The sequence below is a fragment of the Carcharodon carcharias genome, chromosome 3 (assembly GCF_017639515.1).
Source record: "Carcharodon carcharias isolate sCarCar2 chromosome 3, sCarCar2.pri, whole genome shotgun sequence".
NCBI classification, from domain to species: Eukaryota; Metazoa; Chordata; class Chondrichthyes; order Lamniformes; family Lamnidae; genus Carcharodon; species Carcharodon carcharias.
This window is the reverse complement of record NC_054469.1, coordinates 149,287,585-149,307,576: the sequence shown is the minus strand read 5'-3', so window position 1 is coordinate 149,307,576 and position 19,992 is coordinate 149,287,585. Positions and strand designations below refer to the sequence as shown.

The window sequence follows — 19,992 nt, the reverse complement described above, 5'->3', positions numbered from 1 at the left end:
TCTGTACACTGCCGTCGCTCTATCTTCCTGCTCTTTGCAACACAGTTGCTCTGTATTCCTGCTTTTCACACTGCTGTCACTCTGTGTTCCTGTTGTTTATACTGCTGTTGCTCTGTGTTCCTGCTCTTTACACTGCCGTCACTCTGTGTTCCTGTTCTTTACAATGCCATCACTATGTGTTCCTGCTCTTTACATTGCCGTCAATCTGTGTTCCTGCTCTTTACACTGCCGTCACTCTATGTTCCTGCTCTTTAAACTGCTGTTGCTCTGTGTTCTTGCTCTTCCCACTACCGTAATTCCGTGTTCCTGCTCCTTATGCTGCCATCACCCTGTGTTCCTGTTGTTACTCTTTACACTGCCATCGCTTAGTCTTAATGCTCTTAATGCTGCCTTAGTTCGGTGTTGCAGCTCTTTATACTGCCATCACTCTGTGTTATTGCTCTTCACACTGCCGTCGCAATGTGTTCCTGCACTTTACACTGCCGTCACTCTGTGTTCCTGCTCTGTACACTGCCGTCGCTCTATCTTCCTGCTCTGTGCAACACAGTTGCTCTGCATTCCTGCTATTAACACTGCTGTCACTCTGTGTTCCTGTTGTTTATACTGCTGACACTCTGTGTTCCTGTTGTTTATACTGCTGTTGCTCTGGGTTCCTACTCTCTAAACTGCTGTTGCTCTGGGTTCCTGCTCTTTAAACTGACATCACTCTGTGTTCCTGCCCATTACACTTTCGTCGCTCTCTATTACTGCTCTTTACACTGCCGTCACACTGTGTTATTGCTCTTCACACCGCCGTCGCTCTGTGTTACTGCTCTTTACACTGCCATTGCTCTGTGTTATTGCTCTTTACACTGCCGTCGCACCATGTTCCTGCAATTTACACTGCCATCACTCTGTGTTCCTGTTTTTTACGCTGCCGTCACTCTGTGTTCCTGTTGTTTATACTGCTGTTGCTCTGTATTCCTACTCTTTACATTGCCGTCGCTCTGTGTTACTGCTCGTTACACTGACGTCACTCTCCGTTCCTGCACTTTAGGCTACATCACTCTGTGGTACTGCTCTTTACACTGCCACTACTCTGTGTTCCTGCTCTTTACACTGCCCTCACTCTGTGTTCCTGTTGCATGTATTGCTGTCACTCTGTGTTCCTGCTCTTTACACTGCAGTCGCTCTATGTTCCTGTGTTTTACAATGCAGTTGGTCTGTGTTCCTGCTCCTTACACTGCTGTCACTCTGTGTTCTTGTTGTTTCTATTGCTGTCATTCTGTGTTGCTGTTGTTTATACTGCTGTTGCTCTGGGTTCCCGCTCTCTAAACTGCTGTTGCTCTGGGTTCCGGCTCTTTACAATGTCGTCACTCAGTGTTCCTGCTGTTTACGCTGCTGTTGCTCTGTGTTCATGCTCTTTCCACTACTGTTATTCTGTGTTACTGCTCTTTATGCTGCCGTCACCCTGTGTTCCTGCTCTTTATACTTTTGTTGCTCTCTAATACTGCTCTTTACACTGCCATCACTCTGTGTTATTGCTCTTCACACCGCCGTCGCTCCGTGTTACTGCACTTTACATTGCCGTCACTTTGTGTTCCTGTTGTTTATACTGCTGTTGCTCTGTGTTCCTGCTCTTTACGCTGCCGTCGCTCTGTGTTCCTGCTCTTTACACCACTCTTTCGCCATCTCTTAACGCTGCCGTCGCCCTGTGCTCCTGCTCTTTACACTGCCGTCGCCCTGTGTTCCTGCTCTTCACGCTGACAACACTCTGTGTTCCTGCTCTTTACACTGCTCTTTCGCCATCTCTGAACGCTGCCATCGCTCTGTGTTCCTGCTCTTTACGCTGCCGTCGCCCTGTGTTCCTGCTCTTTACGCTGCCGTCGCCCTGTGCTCCTGCTCTTAACGCTGCCGTCGCCCTGTGTTCCTGCTCTTTACGCTGCCTTCACCCTGTGTTCCTGCTCTTTACACTGCCGTCGCCCTGTGTTCCTGCTCTTTACGCTGCCCGCGCTCTCCGTTCCTGCACTTTACGCTGCCCTCACTCTCCGTTCCTGCTCTTTATACGGCTGCCCTCACTCTCCGCTCCTGCTCTTTACACGGCTGCCCTCACTCTCCGCTCCTGCTCTTTACACAGCTGCCCTCACTCTCCGCTCCTGCTCTATACATGGCTGCCCTCACTCTCTGCTCCTGCTCTTTATACGGCTGCCCTCACTCTCCGCTCCTGCTCTATACACGGCTGCCCTCGCTCTCCGCTCCTGCTCTTTACACGGCCGTCGCTCTGTGTTCCTGCACTTTACGCAGCCGTCACTTTGTGTTCCTGTTGTTTATACTGCTGTTGCTCTGTGTTCCTGCTCTTTACACTTTCGTCGCTCTCTATTACTGTTCTTTACACTGCTGTCACTCTGTGTTATTGCTCTTTACACTGCCGTCACTCTGTGTTACTGCTCTTTACACTGCAGTCGCTCTGTGTCCCTGCTCTTTACACTGCCATCATTCTATGGTCCTACTCATTACACTGCTGTTGCACTGCATTCCTGCTCTTTCCACTACTGTAATTCAGTGTTCCCGCTCCTTATGCTGCCATCGCTCTGTGTCCCTGCTCTTTATACTCCCGTAGCTCTGTGTTACTGCTCTTTACACTGCCGTTGCTCTACGTTCCTGCACTTTAAACTGCCATCACTCTGTGTTGCTGCGCTTTATACTGCCGTCACTCTGTGTTCCTGCTCTTTACACTGATCTCGCTCTATATTACTGCTCTTAACACTGGCATAGCTCTGTGATATTGTTCTTCACACTGCCGTTGCTCTGTTATTGCTCTTTACACTGCCGTCACTCTGTGTTCCTGCTCTTTACACTGCCGTCACTCTGTGTTCCTGCTCTTTACACTGCTGTCACTCTGTTCCTGCTCTTTACACTGCCATCACTCTGTGTTCCTGCTCTTTACACTGCCGTCACTCTGTGTTCCTGCTCCTTACACTGCCGTCACTCTGTTCCTGCTCTTTATGCTGCCGTCGCTCTGTGTTCCTGCTAGTTACACTGTCGTCGCACTGTGCTCCTGCACTTTACGTAGCCGTCACTCTGTGTTCCTTTTGTTTATCTTGCTGTTGCTCTGTGTTCCTGCTCTTTACACTGTCGTCACTTTGGGTTCATGTTGTTTATACTGCTGTCGCTCTGTGTTCCTGCTTTTCACACTGACATCATTCTGTGTTCCTGCTCATTATACTGCTCTTTCTCCATCTTCCTGCCCTTTACAATGCCATCACTGTGTTCCTGTTCTTTACACTGCCGTCAATCTGTGTTCCTGCTCTTTACACTGTCATCACTCTATGTTCCTACTCTTTAAACTGCTGTTGCTCTGTGTTCATGCTCCTTCCACTACTGTAATTCTGTGTTCCTGCTCCTTATGCTGCCATCGGTCTGTGCTCCTGCTCTTTACACTGCCTTCACTTTGGGTTCATGTTGTTTATACTGCTGTCGCTCTGTGCTCCTGCTCTTCACACGGCCGTCACTCTGTGCTCCTGCTCTTTACACTGCTGTCACTTTGGGTTCATGTTGTTTTTACTGCTGTCGCTCTGTGCTCCTGCTCTTTACGCTGCCATCGCTCTGTGCTCCTGCTCTTTACACTGCTGTCACTTTGGGTTCATGTTGTTTATACTGATGTCGCTCTGTGCTCCTGCTCTTCACAAGGTCGTCGCTCTGTGCTCCTGCTCTTTACACAGCCATCGCTCTGTGCTCCTGGTCTTTATACGGCCGTCACTCTGTGCTCCTGCTCTTTACACGGTTGTCTATCCGTTTCCTGCTCTTTACACTACTGTTGCTCTGTGTTCCTGCTCTTTACGCTGCCATCGCTATGTGTTCCTGCTCTTTACGCTGCCGTCACTCTGTTTTCCTGCTCTTTACACTGCCATCGCTCTGTTTTCCTGCTCTTTACACATCCGTTGCTCTGCTTTCCTGCTCTTTACACATCTGTCGCTCTGTTTTCCTTCTCTTTATACATCTGTCACTCTGTTTTCCTTCTCTTTATACATCCGTCACTCTGTTTTCCTTCTCTTTATACATCCGTCGCTCTGTTTTCCTGCTCTTTACACATCCGTCGCTCTGTTTTCCTTCTCTTTACACTGTCGTCGCTCTGTGTTCCTGCTCTTTACACTGCCGTCGCTCTGTGTTTGTACTCTTTACACTGCCGTTGTTCTGTGTTGCTGCTCTTTACACTGCCATCACTCAGAGCTCCTGCTCTTTACACTGCCGTCGCTCTGTGTTTGTACTCTTTACACTGCCGTCGCTCAGTGTTCCTGCTCTTTACACTGCTGTCACTTTGGGTTCATGTTGTTTATACTGCTGTCACTCTATGCTCCTGCTCTTCACACGGCCGTCGCTCTGTGCTCCTGCTCTTTACACTGCTGTTGTTCTGTGTTTCTTCTCTTTACCTTGCTATCACTCTGTATTCCTGCTCTTTATGCTGTCACCACTGAGTTGCTGCTCTCTGCACTGTCAATGTTCTGAGTTTCCGCTCTTTACACTGCCGTTGCTTTGTTTTCCGGCTCTTTACACTGCCACACTCTGTGGTCCTGCTCTTTACATTACTGTCGCTCTCTGTACCTGCTCTTTATACTGCTGTCACTCTGTGTTCCTGTTCTTTACAGAACCACAGAATCTTAATTGCATAGTAGGAGGCCATTCAGCCCATCGTGTCTGCACTGGCTCTCCAAATGAGCATTTTAACTTAGTGCCATTGCCTTGCCTTTTCCCTGTACCCCTGCACCATGTTTATGTTGAAATAATCACCTAATGCCCTTTTGTATGCCTCGATTGACCGTGCTTCCATCACATTTCCGGGCAGTGCATTCCAGGCTCGAACTTCTTGTGTGAAAAAGCTTTTCTCATATCACATTTGCATTCTTTTGCAAATCACTTTCAATCTGTGCCCTCTCATTCTTGATTCTTTTAAAAGTGGGAGCAGCTTCTCCCTATCCACTCTGTCCAGCCCCCTCATAATTTTGAAAACTTCTATCAAAGCTCCTCTCAACCTTCTCCTCTCCATGGAAAACAGTCCCAACTTCTCCAATCTATCCTCATAGATGAAGTTTCTCATCTCTGGGACCATTCTAGTAAATCTCTTCTGCAGTCTCTCCAATGTCTTCACATCCTTCCTATAACATGGTGCCCAGAACTGGACACAATATTCCAGCTGAGGTCTAATGAGGGTCTTATATTAATTCAGCATAACCTCCCTGCTCTTGTTCTCTATGCCCCTATTTATAAAGATACTACATGTTTTATTAACTGCTCCCTCCACCTGCCCTGCCACCTTCAATGAATTATGTACATATACATTCAGGTCTTTCTGCTCCTGCACCCCCTTCAAAATTCCATCCCTTATTTCATATTGTCTGCCCATGCTCTTCCTACCAAAATGCATCACCTCACACTTCTGTGGATGGGGTGCCAATCAAGCAGGCTGCTTTGTCCTGGATGGTGTTGAGCTTCTTGAGTGTTGTTGGAACTGCACTCATCCTGGCAAATGGAGAATATTCCATCACATTCCTGACTTGTGCCTTGTAGATGGTGCACAGGCTTTGGGGAGTCGGGAGGTGAGTTACTCACTGCAGGATTCCTAGCCTCTCACCTGCTCTTGTAGCCATAGTATTAATTTGGCTAGCCCTGTTCAGTTTCTGGTCAATGGTAACCCCCAGGATGAAGATAGTGAGGGATTCAGTAATGGTGATGCCACTGAGTGTCAAGGGGTGACATTGCTATCGCTTTGTGTTCACCCTCTTTACACTGCTGTCAGTCTGTGTTCCTGCTCTTTACACTGCTGTCACTCTGTGTTCCTGCGGTTTACACCGCCACTGCTCTGTGTTCCTGCTCTTAATACTGCCATCTTTCAGTGTTCCTGCTCTTTCCACTGCTGTTGCTTTGTGTTCCCATTCTTTACAGTGCTGTGGATCTGTGTTCCCACTGTTTACACTGTCATCACTATGTGTTCCTGCTCTTGGCACTGTCGCTGCTCTGTGTTCCCACTCTTTCCACTGCTGTTGCTTTGCGTTCCCACTCTTTACACTGTCACCACTCTGTGTTCCTGCTCATTTTCACTATTGTATTATGTGATTGCGTTCACTCATTGTATTGGCTTTGGGAACGTGTCTTGGCTGTTAAAAGCACAGTCAGCAAGACTTTATCTGTGTAATTAACCTAAACAACTTTAACAGTCCACCCACCCCAGTTTTTGCCAAGCGGGAAATATTAAAATCATCCTCTTGCCAGTTCTCTAAATGGAAATATTTATCATTTTATAATTGAATATTCTTCAAAAAAACATTTTAGTGTAGCAACTGGGCTTCATTGGTCTTTTGTTTGGGTGCAACAAGAGCCAATTTCAGAGACCAACATCCTACCACAATAAACTAGGTGTATGGGCACTATTGAGATAGATGATTGCCCTGGCACCTGGTTGGATCAGGCTATATATGTAAATTCAAACACTGTCTTATGTATTGGCACTCCCTGCTCTAAATTGATCATTGATTAGTAAAAGTCCTCAGGCTCTGGGCTTCAGTTTGCCCACGTTATTACAATGGGGCTCTAAGCTCAATTACAGCCAATCCTCGAGGTTGCTCAACCAGGTCGAGTCCTGGTTGGGGCATGCATTGCCTGCATGGTGTTGCCAGTGTACTTGAAACAAGTCACAAACAATTTGTACCTATTAGTGACTTTGTAGCCTATGAACATCAGTCAAAATTTTTTTCTGGTGTTGTACAGAAGAAATATAATTTATATCTTTTGAATTAAGTAAAGTACGTGCTTTATACATAATGCCTTCTGTAAAGACTTCAATACAGTCTTTCATACATTTAGGAGAGAACCTGTTTTCTCTCTTTACCATTCTGTAAAAGTTATTATTGGGTATTGTGCTCTTACCTGATAAAATATTGTCTGTTTTTATTGCTGGAAACTTCAAAGTCATTTCATGTTTATGCCTGTGAATCATGAGGTGATCCTCAGTTGGAAATCTCTGTCAGGCAAACACAGTTTACATTAATTTACAGGCATTGAGTAAGTGTAAGAAAAATCTGAGCAGTTCATCTTATTTCAATCAACAATGAATTGGTTTCAGCTTGAGCCTAACACAAAAAATGATTTATTAGAAAAAGCATTTTGTTGACATTGGCCACCTTATATAACTTAAATATACTTAACCTGAAAACTGAGTGATTTCTGGGGTGAATAATGAAAATTTCTAAGTAAATAACAGGGTGTCTTCAATATGTATTACTGTATTAGTTTACTGTAAATTTGAATTGTACTTGCCGCAACCCAATTTATCTTTTCCAGGATCATTTCCACACATATTCACAAATGCTTTTTTTAGCTGGGACAGCAACTAAGCAGGTCAAAGTCTGCTGCTTCTTTAGTTCAATTGACAGGTATAATGCAAAGTTCAAGGATAGAAAATTATTGTAGCCTGTCTTCAGTGCTGTACCAGTGGCATGTCAACAGATTACAACCCAGAGAGGGAGGCCTTTGGCCAGTCCAAAATCAGTCCTCGTGTCTCATTATGATTATTTGGATGAGAGTTCACCACCTAACATACCTCCACAGGCAGATTGCCTCTTTTCTGAAGGAGAGTGTCAGGCTGCTTTTTTTAAATTTGTTTATGGGATGTGGGCATCACTGGCTAGGCCAGCATTTATTGCCCATCCCTAATTGCCCTTGAGAAGGAGGTGGTGAGCTGCCTTCTTGAACCGCTGCAGTTCATGTGGTGTTAGGGAGGGAGTTCCAGGATTTTGACCCAAAGACAACAAAGAAATTGAGATATATATCCAAGTCAGGATGGTGAATGGCTTGGAGGGGAACTTCCAGGGGTGGTCTTTCCATGTGTCTGCTGCCCTTGTCCTTTTAGATGGCAGCGGTCATGGGTTTGGAAGCTTGGTTAGTTCCTACAGTGCATCTTGTAGATGGTACACACTGCTGCCACTGTTCATCGGTGGTGGTGGTGGTGGGAGTGAATTTTTGGGATGGAGTGCCAATCAAGCAGGCTGCTTTGTCCTGGATGGTGTTGAGCTTCTTCAGTATTGTGGGAGCTGCATTCATCCGGGCAAGTGGAGAGTATTCCATCACATTCCTGATTTGTACCTTGTAGATGGTGGACAGGCTTTGGGGAGTCAGGAGGTGAGTTACTCACTGCAGGATTCTTAGCTTCCGACCTGCTCTTGTAACCACAACTTTTATATGGCTAGTCCAGTTCAGTTTCTGGTCAATGGTAACCTCGAGGATGTTGATAGTGAGGGATTCAATGATGGTAATGCCATTGAATGTCATAGGGTGATGGTTAGATTCTCTCTTGTTAGAGATAGTCATTGCCTGGCATTTATGTGGCACAAATGTTACTTGCCACTTGTCAGCCCAAGTCTGGACATTGTCCAGGTCATGCTGTATTTGGACATAGATTGCTTCAGTACCTGAGGAGTCGCGAATAGTGCAGAACATTATACAATCAGCAAACATCCCCACTTCTGACCTTATGATGGAAGGCAGGTCATTGATGAAGCAGCTGAAGATGTTTGGGCCTAGCACACTACCCTGAAGAACTCTTGCTGTGATGTCCTGGGACTGACATGATTGACCTCCAACAACCACAGCCATCTTCCTTTGTGCTAGGTATGACTCCAACCAGTGTAGAGTTTCCCCTGATTCCCACTGACTCCAGTTTTGCTAGGGCTCCTTGATGCCACACTTGTTCAAATGCTGCCTTGAAGTCAAGGGCAGTCACTCTCATCTCACCTCTGGAGTTCAGATCCTTTGCCTCATTGCCAGCTCAAAGGAACATTCTAGGGATGGGGGATGTAGAGAGGCAATGATGGGGAAGTAATCATAAGTGCTGTATAATCTATGGAGCACTTGGCTCCTCATATCTCCACAGCAACAAATTTGGAACTTTTTCAAACTAAATAAACTGATGTATCATTGGCAACTGCAGGTACTACTGAAGAACCGGGAGCAGAGCTGCCCCGCCTCTGTTTGGCTCATCACCAACCACTTTTGGCACAGGGACCTAAAGCACCTGTTAGGTCCTTCATTTACATATCTAGGGCTCCTAACACCCATTTTAGATGGCTGCCAGGGACTTCTAAAAGAAATGGGCCTGATAAATTTGGCAGTGGCCTGAACATACATGCAGATTAGATTCAGGCCATGTCACTGCTGAACTGGCTATCACTTGGCCCATTTTACAGCCAAAAAGTAGGCACAGTGCATACCAATTTGTACCCCTCAATCTATTCTACCTTGTTCATGCTGATATCAGGCTTACCAAAGGGGAAAGGCAATAAGTGAAGTAAATTAAAGAATAGATAAGGAAACTCTACAAATCTGCAATTTGCCATGATTGATCCTAAGTTGTCCCAATTGAAGGTTATAGGTGAGGTAACAGCCATCAGTTCTTGAGATGCAGCCCTTTCCTCCTTCATTAGTTTAGTATCCACTGCCATACATGGTTTCGATCCCACAAGATGGAATATCCACTTAATAACCTAAGCAATCTTGGATGGACAGAAAGCCAAATTAGTGGATTAGATCAAGAGTAGAAGTTCAGGAATCAAAAGGGTTGCTAAGTATAGTTAGAGAAAGAAAGATAGCCAAGTACAAAGATCAGACAGCATTGTCATGGCAACAATTGAAGGAGAAATTGAGGGTCAAAACAAAAGAGGAAGAAGAAAAATCAGACAAGTGGATAACATTGAGACATGGACTGAAGAAGGCTTGAAGAAAACCAGAAAAGAAGCAAGAAGGCGCCAACAGCCCCACTAAGGCTATGGTGAAAATAAACAAACAAACCTTAGCAATAAAGGCCAGGATTTTTCAGTCAGGAGCAATGAAATGGCACTCGCCGTTCACTGACAGCTGTCCACAAAGTTAACACAGTTTTCTGAGGAGAGACTTGCAGTCATCAGGTTTCTGATCAAGTATAGTGCCCTCTACAGGTAATCCGTGGCGTCTGTGAGGACGAAAAAAAATAGCGTGGCTCTCAACCACTCAGATTGAACACTCCTCACTGAGAGGGGGCAAAATTTGATAGGCCCCGAAAAGGACCACAGGAATCACAATGCACGATTAGCCTTTGTTTGTTGATTTCAATGTAGGCAATTTGCCAACTTCAGGTTGCCTACTAATTTGCATGATTGCTACCTGTAGTCAGCACTAAACATGCTGTTAGTAGCTCCATGCCTCAGCAGGGGGCACAAGTTTGCGCAACGCTACTACCACTTAAAGGTGATCTGCATGACTAAAAGTAAGCCTGCACCTCTGAAAGGACTGATCCATTCTGGTTGAGGCAGGTGCTGGAAATGTTTGTGGCCGTGAATGTGAGCATGAAGATCAGGGAATTATATCATACAGGCGAGAGCATCTTTGAGGTTCTCTAATGCTGCACTGCATGCCTTGGTGAAGGAGGTAATCCTTCCATAGGAGGCCTTCCAGACAAACTTTGTCAATGCAATGAGACCAGGTAGCCTTGGCGGGCAATGTGGACCTGGATGCAGCGCCATAAAAGTTCAATGATCTCAGATGAGTGGTCAAGGTCAGTGAATGTATCTTCAAACGCCATATCCCACCAACTGCACCATTAACCTAAAAAACTGCTCAATCCACAACACCCCAACACTCACCTTTCAACAATCTCCATCAATCATGAGTCATACCTAATATTCATAGCTTCATCTCACTCTCACAAACTTAGCATTGCTACGAGAGTCACACTTGTACCTTACAGCTTGCACACACTGTCAGCTATTCAATCATGACAGCCACCATATTCACTGACATACTTTCTTATCTCTTACAGGGAAAGGTGGCACATAACCAGAGACAGCAGGGCCAAACTAACAGGGGACAGGTGCAATAGCATGTCCTTACCCCTATGCATTAGAGCACCCGTTGCTGAGGTCCTGGCCAACAATGGGCCTGAAATCATAGAACGTGACGGTATCCTCATACCTAATGTCACTTCTCCCTTATCCCACTATATCTTCTGATTTACAAGCTACAGATAGTGTAAGCATGCAACTCCTATTTTCCTCGAACTCTCCGCATCACAACCCTAACCTTTTGCCTATCGCCTTTCAGATACCCAAGAACAGCCACTTGGTCAGGCAGTGATGGAAGAGCAACAGGTGAAAGAGCAACAAGATCAACATGAGGAACCAACAATGTCACTCAATTTCACACTCGTAGCCAACAGCTCAGATACTGACACTATGGACAGAATTTTGCCCTTGATGGGCGGGCGGGCCTGACCGGCTCGGCGGTGGGCGGGCAGCCATTAGCCGCTGCCGAAGCGGGCCCCGCCGCCACTTTGAGTAGGTGGGCCAATTAAAGCTCATCCATCAGGCTGCCCGACGGGAAGCGCTATGTGCTTCCTGTGCGGGGGTGGGGTGGGATTCCCCGACTGTCGAAATGTGCTCTTTCGCACACATGTCTCAGGGAGATCGGTGAAAGCTTTATAAACATCAAAAATAGAAAAATATTAAAATTATTAGCATGTTCTCCTCATGTGACAATGTCACACAAGATGGGACATGTTAATAAATATGACTAAAACTTTATTAAACTTTTTAAAAGCCGACATAAAACCTCATCCCGCCAGTAGATGAGGTTTCATGTTTTTTCAGAAGCCCGCTGGGGTTCCTGGCCTGCCCGCCAACCTTAAGGTTGGTCAGGCAGGGCCTTTAATTGGGTTAACTACCCTGTCAATGGCCACAATTGGCCATTGACTGGTCGGCAGGAAGACAGCTGATTTCGCTGTCCGCCCGCTTTCCTGAAAATTTAAATGAGGCATGATGACATCAGGGGTTCCCCCCTACGTCACCCACATCAATTTCGCGTTGGCGAGTGGGCCCCACCCCCAACTCGCTGACGGAAAATTCTGGCCTATGTGTAATTTAGAGGATAACAAAGAAGCAGGATCTGGATATGCTGAGGCAATGGGTATTAATGGCCTCCAGCCAGGACAGGAGATGAAGTCGCAGATGAATTTTGATGCAGAACACTCATGTGAGCACTTTGATGGGCAGACCACAGAAAACAGCTGATGGTTGTACATAATGAAATGCCTGGTGCATTGGCAGGCTGCCAGAAAACCTACTGGCCATGTCAAGGAGCATGGAGGAACACGGCACTAACTTTACGTAGGGCTTTGCACAGAGCTTGGAGTCTATCTTGACCATGCAAATTATGGCCAACTCCATTAATACACTTGCATCCTGGCAATCGTATAGCTATGGCCTTAGAAAAGTCTTTAAATAGTGCTGGGGAGGGTTCAGGTGAAGGGAGATTTGGAAAGTTGAAGAGAAAGACAAGGCAATTGTGTAGTAATACAGATATTGATAACCAGATTGTGGCTAGAAGGGACAGAGCATACAAACATAACAGTGCACCAGCAAGTAAGATTAGAGTAGGAGAAAATGGTAAAAAGACAGAATTAAAGGTTCTCTATCTGAATGCATGCAGCATTCATAAGAAAATGAATGAACTGACAGCAAAATTGAAATAAGTGAGTACAATATAATAGCCATTACAGAGACATAGTTGCAAAGGGGCCATGGCTGGGACCTGAATATTCAAGGGTAATTGACATTTTGGAAGGACAGGAAAAAAGGAAAAAGGATGTTAATAAAGAATGGGATCAGTACAGTAGTGAAAAATTATCTTGGTTGAGAGGATCAAGATGTCGAACCAGTTTGGGTGGAGATAAGAAATAGCAAAGGGAAGGGGTCACTGATGGGAGTTGTGACAGTAGCTACACTGAGGGGAAAGAGTATAAATCGAGAAAGACTGGGGGCTTATAAAAAATATATTGAAATAATCATGGGAGATTTTAATTTTCATATAAATTGGACAAATCAAATTGGCAAAGATAGCCTGGAGGATGAGTTCAGAGTGTACTCAGGACAGTTTCTTAGAACAACATGTTCTTGGACCAACCAGGGAGTGGGCTATTTCAGATCTGGTAATGTGTAATGAGACAGGATTAATTAATGACCTCATAGTAAAGGATCTTCTTGGTAAAAGTGATCATAACATGATAGAATTTGACATTCAGTTCGAGGGTGAGAAATGTGGGTCTGAAACTAGAGTCTTAAATAAAGGCAAATACGAAGGTATAAAGACAGAGTTGGCAAAATGGAATGAGAAAATGGGTTAAAAGGTAAGAAAATAGAGAAGCAGTGGCAGACATTTAAGGAGATGTTTCATAACTCTTGCAGAAGATATATTTCACTGAGAAAAAAAGGCTTTATAGGAACAATACACCATCCAAGGCAAACTAATGAAGTTAACAATGGTATCAAAGAGTAATTGAGGTCGACTGCACAGAAAAAAGCCCTCTGGCCCATCAAGTCTACGCTGGTCAAACAAGTACCTAACTTTTCTAATCTCATTTTCCAGCACTAGGCCCATAGCCTTGTATGCCATGGCATCGCAAGTGCACATCCAAACCTTCTTAAAGGTTATGACGGTTTCTGCCTCTATACCCTTTCAGGCAGTGAGTTCCAGATACCCATCACCCTCTGGGTGAAAAAATTCTTCCTCACATCCCCTCTAAACCTCCTGCCCCTTACCTTAAATCTATGCCCCCTGCTTATTGATCCCTACACCAAGGGTCCACCCTATCTATGCCCCTCATAATTTTATATACCTCAATCATGACCCCCTCAATCTCCTCTGCTCCAGGGAAAATAACCCCAGTCTATCCAATCTCCCCTCATAACTATAACTTTCCAGCCCAGGCAACATCCTGGTAAATCTCCTCTGCGCACTTTCTCGTGCAATCATATCCTTCCTATAATGCGGATTCCAGAACTGCACGCAATACTCGAGCTGTGGCCTAACCAGCATTTTATACAGTTCCAGCATAACCTCCCTGCTCTTATATTGTGCCTCGGCTATTAAAGGCAAGTATCCTATATGCCTTCTTAACCACCTTATCTACCTGTCCCGCTACTTTAAAGGACCGGTGGACATGTACACCAAGGCCCCTCTGACCCTCAGTACTTACCAGGGTCCTACCATTCATCGTGTATTCCCATGCCTTGTTTGTCCTGCCCAAGTGCATCACTTATCTGGATTAAATTCCATTTGTCACTGATCAGCCCATCTGACCAGCATGTCCTGTAATCTAAGGCTATCTTCCTCCCTAATTATCACCAATTTTCGTGTCATCTGCAAACTTGCTGATCAACCCTCTTACATTCAAGTCTAAATCATTTATATATACCACAAACACCAAGGGATCCAACACTGATCCCTGTGAAACCCCACTGGACACAGGTATCCAATCACAAAAACACCCCTCAACCATCACCCTCTGCTTCCTGCCACTCAGCCAATTCTGGATCCAATTTGTTAAATTCCTTGGATCCCATGGGCTCTTACCTTAGTTATAGTTATGCAGGACCTTATCAAAAGCCTTGCTGAAGTCCAAGTAGGCTACATCAAATGTATTGCCCTCATCTACACACCTGGTCACCTCTTCGAAATCCAACTGGTCAGACATGACCTCCCCTTAACAAAACTGACTGTCCTTGATTACTCCCTGCCTCTCCAAGTGTAGATTAATTCTGTCCCTCAGAATTGCTTCCAAATAGTTTCCCCATCACTGAGGTTAGACTGACTGGCCTGTAGTTCACTGTTTTATCCCTTTCTTCCTTCTTGAATAATGGTACCACAATGGCTATCCTCCAGTCCTCTGGCATCTCTCCTGTGGCCAGAGAGGTATTGAAAATTATTGCCAGCGTCCCTGCTATCTCCTCCCTTGCCTCACTCAACAGCCTGGGATACATTTCATCCTGGCCTGGAGATTTATCTACTCTTAATCCTGCCAGGCCACTTAGAACCTCCTCCCTTTCTATGCTAATTTCTTTAATTATATCACAGTCCTTCTGCCTGATTTCCATATCCATGTCGCCCCTCTCACTTGTGAACAGCCGCACAAAGTATTCCTTTAGAACCCTACCTACGTCTTCCGGCTCCACACATAAATTACCACTATGGTCCTTAATGGGCCCTACTTTTTCCGTAGTTATCCTCTTACTCTTAATGTACTTGTAAAATAACTTTGGATCTTCCTTTATTTTACTGCCAATGTTTTCTCATGCCCCCTTTTTGCTCTCCTAATTTCCTTTTTAAGTTCCCCCCTACACATTCTATACTCCTCTAGGACTTCCACTGTTCTGAGCCCTCGGTATCTGCATAAATCTCCCTTTTTCTCTTTATCCAATCCTGTATATCCCTCAGCATCCAGGGTTCCCTGGATTTGTTGGTCCTACCCTTTGTCTTTACTGGAATATGTTAGCCCTGTGCTCTCCATATTTCCTTCTTGAATGAGTCCCACTGTTCTGACGCAGATTTACCTAAAAGTAGCTGCTCCCAGTCCACTCCGGTCAAATCATACCTGATCTTATTAAAATCAACCTTCCCCCAATTTAGAACTCTGATTTCTGGTCCATTCTTGTCCTTTTCCATAACAACATTGAAAATAATGGAGTTATGATCACTATCTGCAAAATGCTCCCCCACTGATACCCCTACCACTTGCCCAGCTTCATTCTCTAAAATTAAGTTCAGGACTGCCCCCTCTCTTGTAGGGCCTTCTACGTACAGGCTTAAAAAGTTCTCCTGGATACATTTTAAGAATTCCGCTCCCTCTAAACCTATCACACTAAGACTAACCCAGTTAATGTTGGGGAAGTTGAAATCCCCCACTATTATTACCCTATTATTTTTAGACTTCTCTGAAATGTGCCTACATATCTGCTCTTCTATTTCTCTCTGACTGTATGGGCACCGATAATACACTCCCAGCAATGTGATTGCTCCTTTTTTGTTTTTCAGTTCTACCCGTAAGGCTTCATTTGAGGAGCCTTCTAGGAAGTCATCCCTTCTTACTGCTTTAATTGATTTCTTGCTCAATATTGTGATACCACCTCCTCTTTTACCTCCTTCCCTGACTCGCCTGAAGACCCTATATCCTGGAATATTGAGCTGCCAATCCTGCCCCTCCCTCAACCATGTCTCTGTGACAGCAATGACATCATACTTCCATGTGTTAATTTGTGCCATCAACTCATTTGCCTTATTTGTCAGACTCCTTGCATTAAAATAAATACCATCCAACCTTGCCAAACTCCCTTGTGCCTTAACTGGCCTATAATTTCTATGCCTTCCAGACTCACTTGCCCTCTCTTATAATTTTGGCTGTGCATCTCCCCCTGCTGAACCTCCTCTCAAGATCCCAACCCCCTGCCAAGTTAGTTTAAACCCTCCCCAACAGCATTAACAAACCTCCCCGCAAGGATGTTGGTACCATTCTGGTTCAGGTGCAACCCGTCCACCTTGTACAGGTCCCACTGCCCCAGAAATGGTACCCATGTCCCAGCAATCTAAAGCCTTCCCTCCTGCAGTATCATCTGGATTAACCTCCTACTTCTATACTCAATAGCACGTTGCACCGGAGGGAATCCAAAGATTACTACCTTTGAGGTCCTGTTTTTTTAATCTGTTTCCTAGCTCCCTAAATTCTGCTTGCAGGATCTTGTCCCTCTTTCTACCTATGTCATTGGTACCAATATATACCACGATCTCTGTCTGTTTGTCCTCCCCCTTTAGAATGCCCTGCAGCCGTTCATTTTGAAAGAAAGGACGTGCAATGCTGCAAAGATTAATGGTAGACTAGAAGACTGGGACAATTTTAGAAATAAGCAAAGGATGACTTAAAAAATAAAGAGAGAGAAATTGGAATATGAAATAGAACTAGCAAGAAATATAAAAAAAGACAGAAGCTTCTACAAGTATATAAAAAGAAAGAAAGTAGTTAAAGTGAGTATTGGCCCCTTAGAGGATGAGACTGTGGAATTAATAATGGGAAACAAGGAAATGATAGAGTGTTTGAATAAGTACTTCATATTGTCACAGTAGAAGACACGTAAGTCATCCAAAGAATAGTAGAAAAGCAGAGGCAAAAGAGAAAGAGGAACTTAAAACAATCATGATCATTGGAAAAAAGTACCAGGAATGCTGATGAGACTAAAGGCTTATAAGTACCCTGGGCCTGATGGCCTGCATCCTAGGGCCTTAAAAGAAGTGGCTGCAGAGGCAGTGGATGTACTGGTTGTAATCTTCCAAAATTTCCAATATTCTGTAAAGGTCCCAGTGGACTAGAAAATCACAAATGTAACACCTTTATTCAAGAAAGGAGGGTTACAAAAAGCAAGAAACTATAGGCCAGTTAGTCTAATATTTGTCATTGGGAAAATACTAGAATCCATTATTAGGCAGAGTCAACATAATTTTGTGAAAGGGAAATAGTGTTTGACAAATTTATTAGAGTTCTTTGCGGATGTAAAAGAGGTACCAGTAGATAAAATGTAATGGTATTTCCAAAAGGTGTTTGATAAGGTGCCATAGAAAATGTTACTGCACAAGATAAAGAGCTCATGATGCTGGGGGTAATACATTAGCGTGGAAAGAAGATTAGCTAATAATCAGGTCAACAGAGCTAAGATAAATGGTTCATTTGCAGGTGGAGCTTTAGAAGGGTCAGTTGGGGCCTCAATTATTTGGATTTATAATCGTTGAGTATGGTGCAGGGACTGATTTATCATAACTAAATTTGCTGATGATCTGAAGATAGATAAGAAAGCAAATTTTGAGAAGGTTACAAAGGGTCTACAAAAGAATATAGATAGGTTAAGCGAGTTGCCAAAATTTGGCAGATGGAGTATTATGTGAGGTTGTTAACTTTGGCAGGAAGAACAGAAAAGCAGAATATTATTTAAATGGAGAGAGATTGCAGAATGCTGCAGTACGGAGGGATCCTGGTGTCCTTTTACAAGAATCACAAAACATCAGCATGTTGGTACAGCCAGTAGTTAGGAAGGCAAATAGAAAGCTAGTCTTTGTTACAAGGGGAATGGAGTATAAAAGTAGGGAAGTCTTGCTACAACTGTACAGTGCATGAGATCACTGCGTACTGTGGACAGTTTTGGTCTCCTTATTTAAGGAGGGATATACTTGCATTGGAAGCAGTTCAGAGAAGGTTCACTATGCTGATTCCTGGGATGAAGAGTTGTCTTATGAGGAAAGGTTGAACAGGTGGAGCCTATTCTTATTGGAGTTTAGAAGAATGAGAGGTGCTCTTATTGAAGCATATAAGATTCTCAGGGGGCTTGACAGATTGAATGCTGAGAGGATGTTTCCCCTTTGTGCAAATTCAGGATGATTCTGCCCAAGGGGTCTACAATTTAGGAGACTGATTGGGAGGAATTTCTTCTCTCAGAGTATCATTAGTCTTTGGAATTCTCGTCCCCAGAGAGCAATGGAGGCTGGATCATTGAATATATTCAAGGTTGAGTTAGATTTTTGATCTGCAAGGGAGTCAAATGTTATGGGGGACTGAGAGGAAAATGGAGTTAAGGCCACAATCAGATTAGCCATGATCTTATTGATTGGCAGAACAGGAACAGGCTCAATGGGGTGAACTGCCTGCTCCTACTTCTTAAGATCTGATGATCTTATGAACCTAACCTTGATGCAACGTTTGTTGGCTGATGGCTCAGCTTCCATTGCAACACAAGCAGAAGCCAGCCAATGTTTGGGTGTTGCAGCAGAAGTTTAGATGGAGATCATGCATAGTCAGCTACTGTGTAAGCTCAGACTGCTGCCATCATGGTTTACAGATGCCATTGTTCAAACGGATTTGCAGACTGTTACAGCTGCCCAGCAAACTGTCCTCCAGCAGATTACTAGCATAGTTAAGACAATATCTCAGAGGAGTGGTAGCGGTTATGTGGAGCACAAGCCTACTTTCCTCCCTTAAGATGCACCACATTGTAGCCAAGTACATTCTGTGATGGTAAGTAACTGATGGAAAGTAAGGTGTGCAACTATTGGTGAATGCAGAATTGAGGTTCTGTTTCCTGATATCACAGTCAGATGATGTGATCTTGGATAGTGTGGGCAGCCTAGTCAGAAAAGAACAGTCTTGGTTGCCCCCTCCTTTCCTCTACCTTCTCCTACTCCTAAGCATATCATCGCATTGCTGGTGGCAAGCGCTCTACCTTCATACCAGGTTGTGTAGCATGCAGCAGACCACTAAGAAGCTTGATACCCACTCTGTTGAATATTGCAGGGCTCCTCCAAATTGAAAACACCAGGCTGAATTTTATGGCCACCCACAAGCTGAATTTTATTGGTCTGTAAATTAGGGTGTTGTGCAACATGCCCCTTCACTCCCTCACCAGGGCCTTCTCACATGGTCCAGGTGAGATACTGGACTTATCTGAGTTTGGGGGCATCCATGGCTCCTCTTCCTCCATGGCAGTCTGAAATATTGGCAGTGGCCACCGATCCTGATGTGGTATCGAACTGCTGGCTTCCAATTGGCCTCCTCCTGGAGACAGTCCCACCTCATACTAATTAAAGGGCCATTGCCCGAAAAATTAAAATCGGGTGAGTCGGCAAGGCAGAGGTAAGAGTCCATCCTCAGCGTATAATACAGCCCATTATTTCATTGATATGGTCTGCTTTATCGCATTTCTTGTGGCAGTATTTATTGTACATATGTCGCACACACATGCGTGGGTTTCACACTGGAGTCATGAACCATGTTGACAGCAAATAGCCCTAGTTACCGAAACTTTTTGGTCTGCTGTGATGGATCAAATGCAGGTGACACGGTAGACAGCCACAGAATGAAAATACCATGAATGCTGCCATCATATCTGATATTGACCTTCATGATTCCCTGCATATGATCACATATCAGCTGGAAGTTGAGGGAGTGGAATACCTTTTGGTTCTAATATATGAGAGTTGACACATGACACCCGCAGAATGATATCTGTGCAGTCAATGACACCCTGCACCATAGGAAAGCTTGAGTCCTTCCAAAGCCATGCGCTCGCTCCAGCTGCTTCTCTCTGGCAAGAGAGAATGAAACATATTCAGCTCTCTGAATAC

General features: G+C 44.6%; 1 protein-coding gene across 2 annotated transcripts in view; it reads right to left on the bottom strand.

Moving 5' to 3' along the window:
* The window catches only part of creb5b (cAMP responsive element binding protein 5b), a 461,587-nt gene that overhangs the window by 397,611 nt on the left and 43,984 nt on the right, over positions 1-19,992 (bottom strand). For both annotated transcript variants that reach the window (XM_041184407.1, XM_041184408.1), the window contains exon 3: positions 6,901-6,994. In XM_041184407.1, coding sequence (XP_041040341.1) covers positions 6,901-6,994 — 94 coding nt within the window. The remainder of the gene's footprint in view (positions 1-6,900; positions 6,995-19,992) is intronic.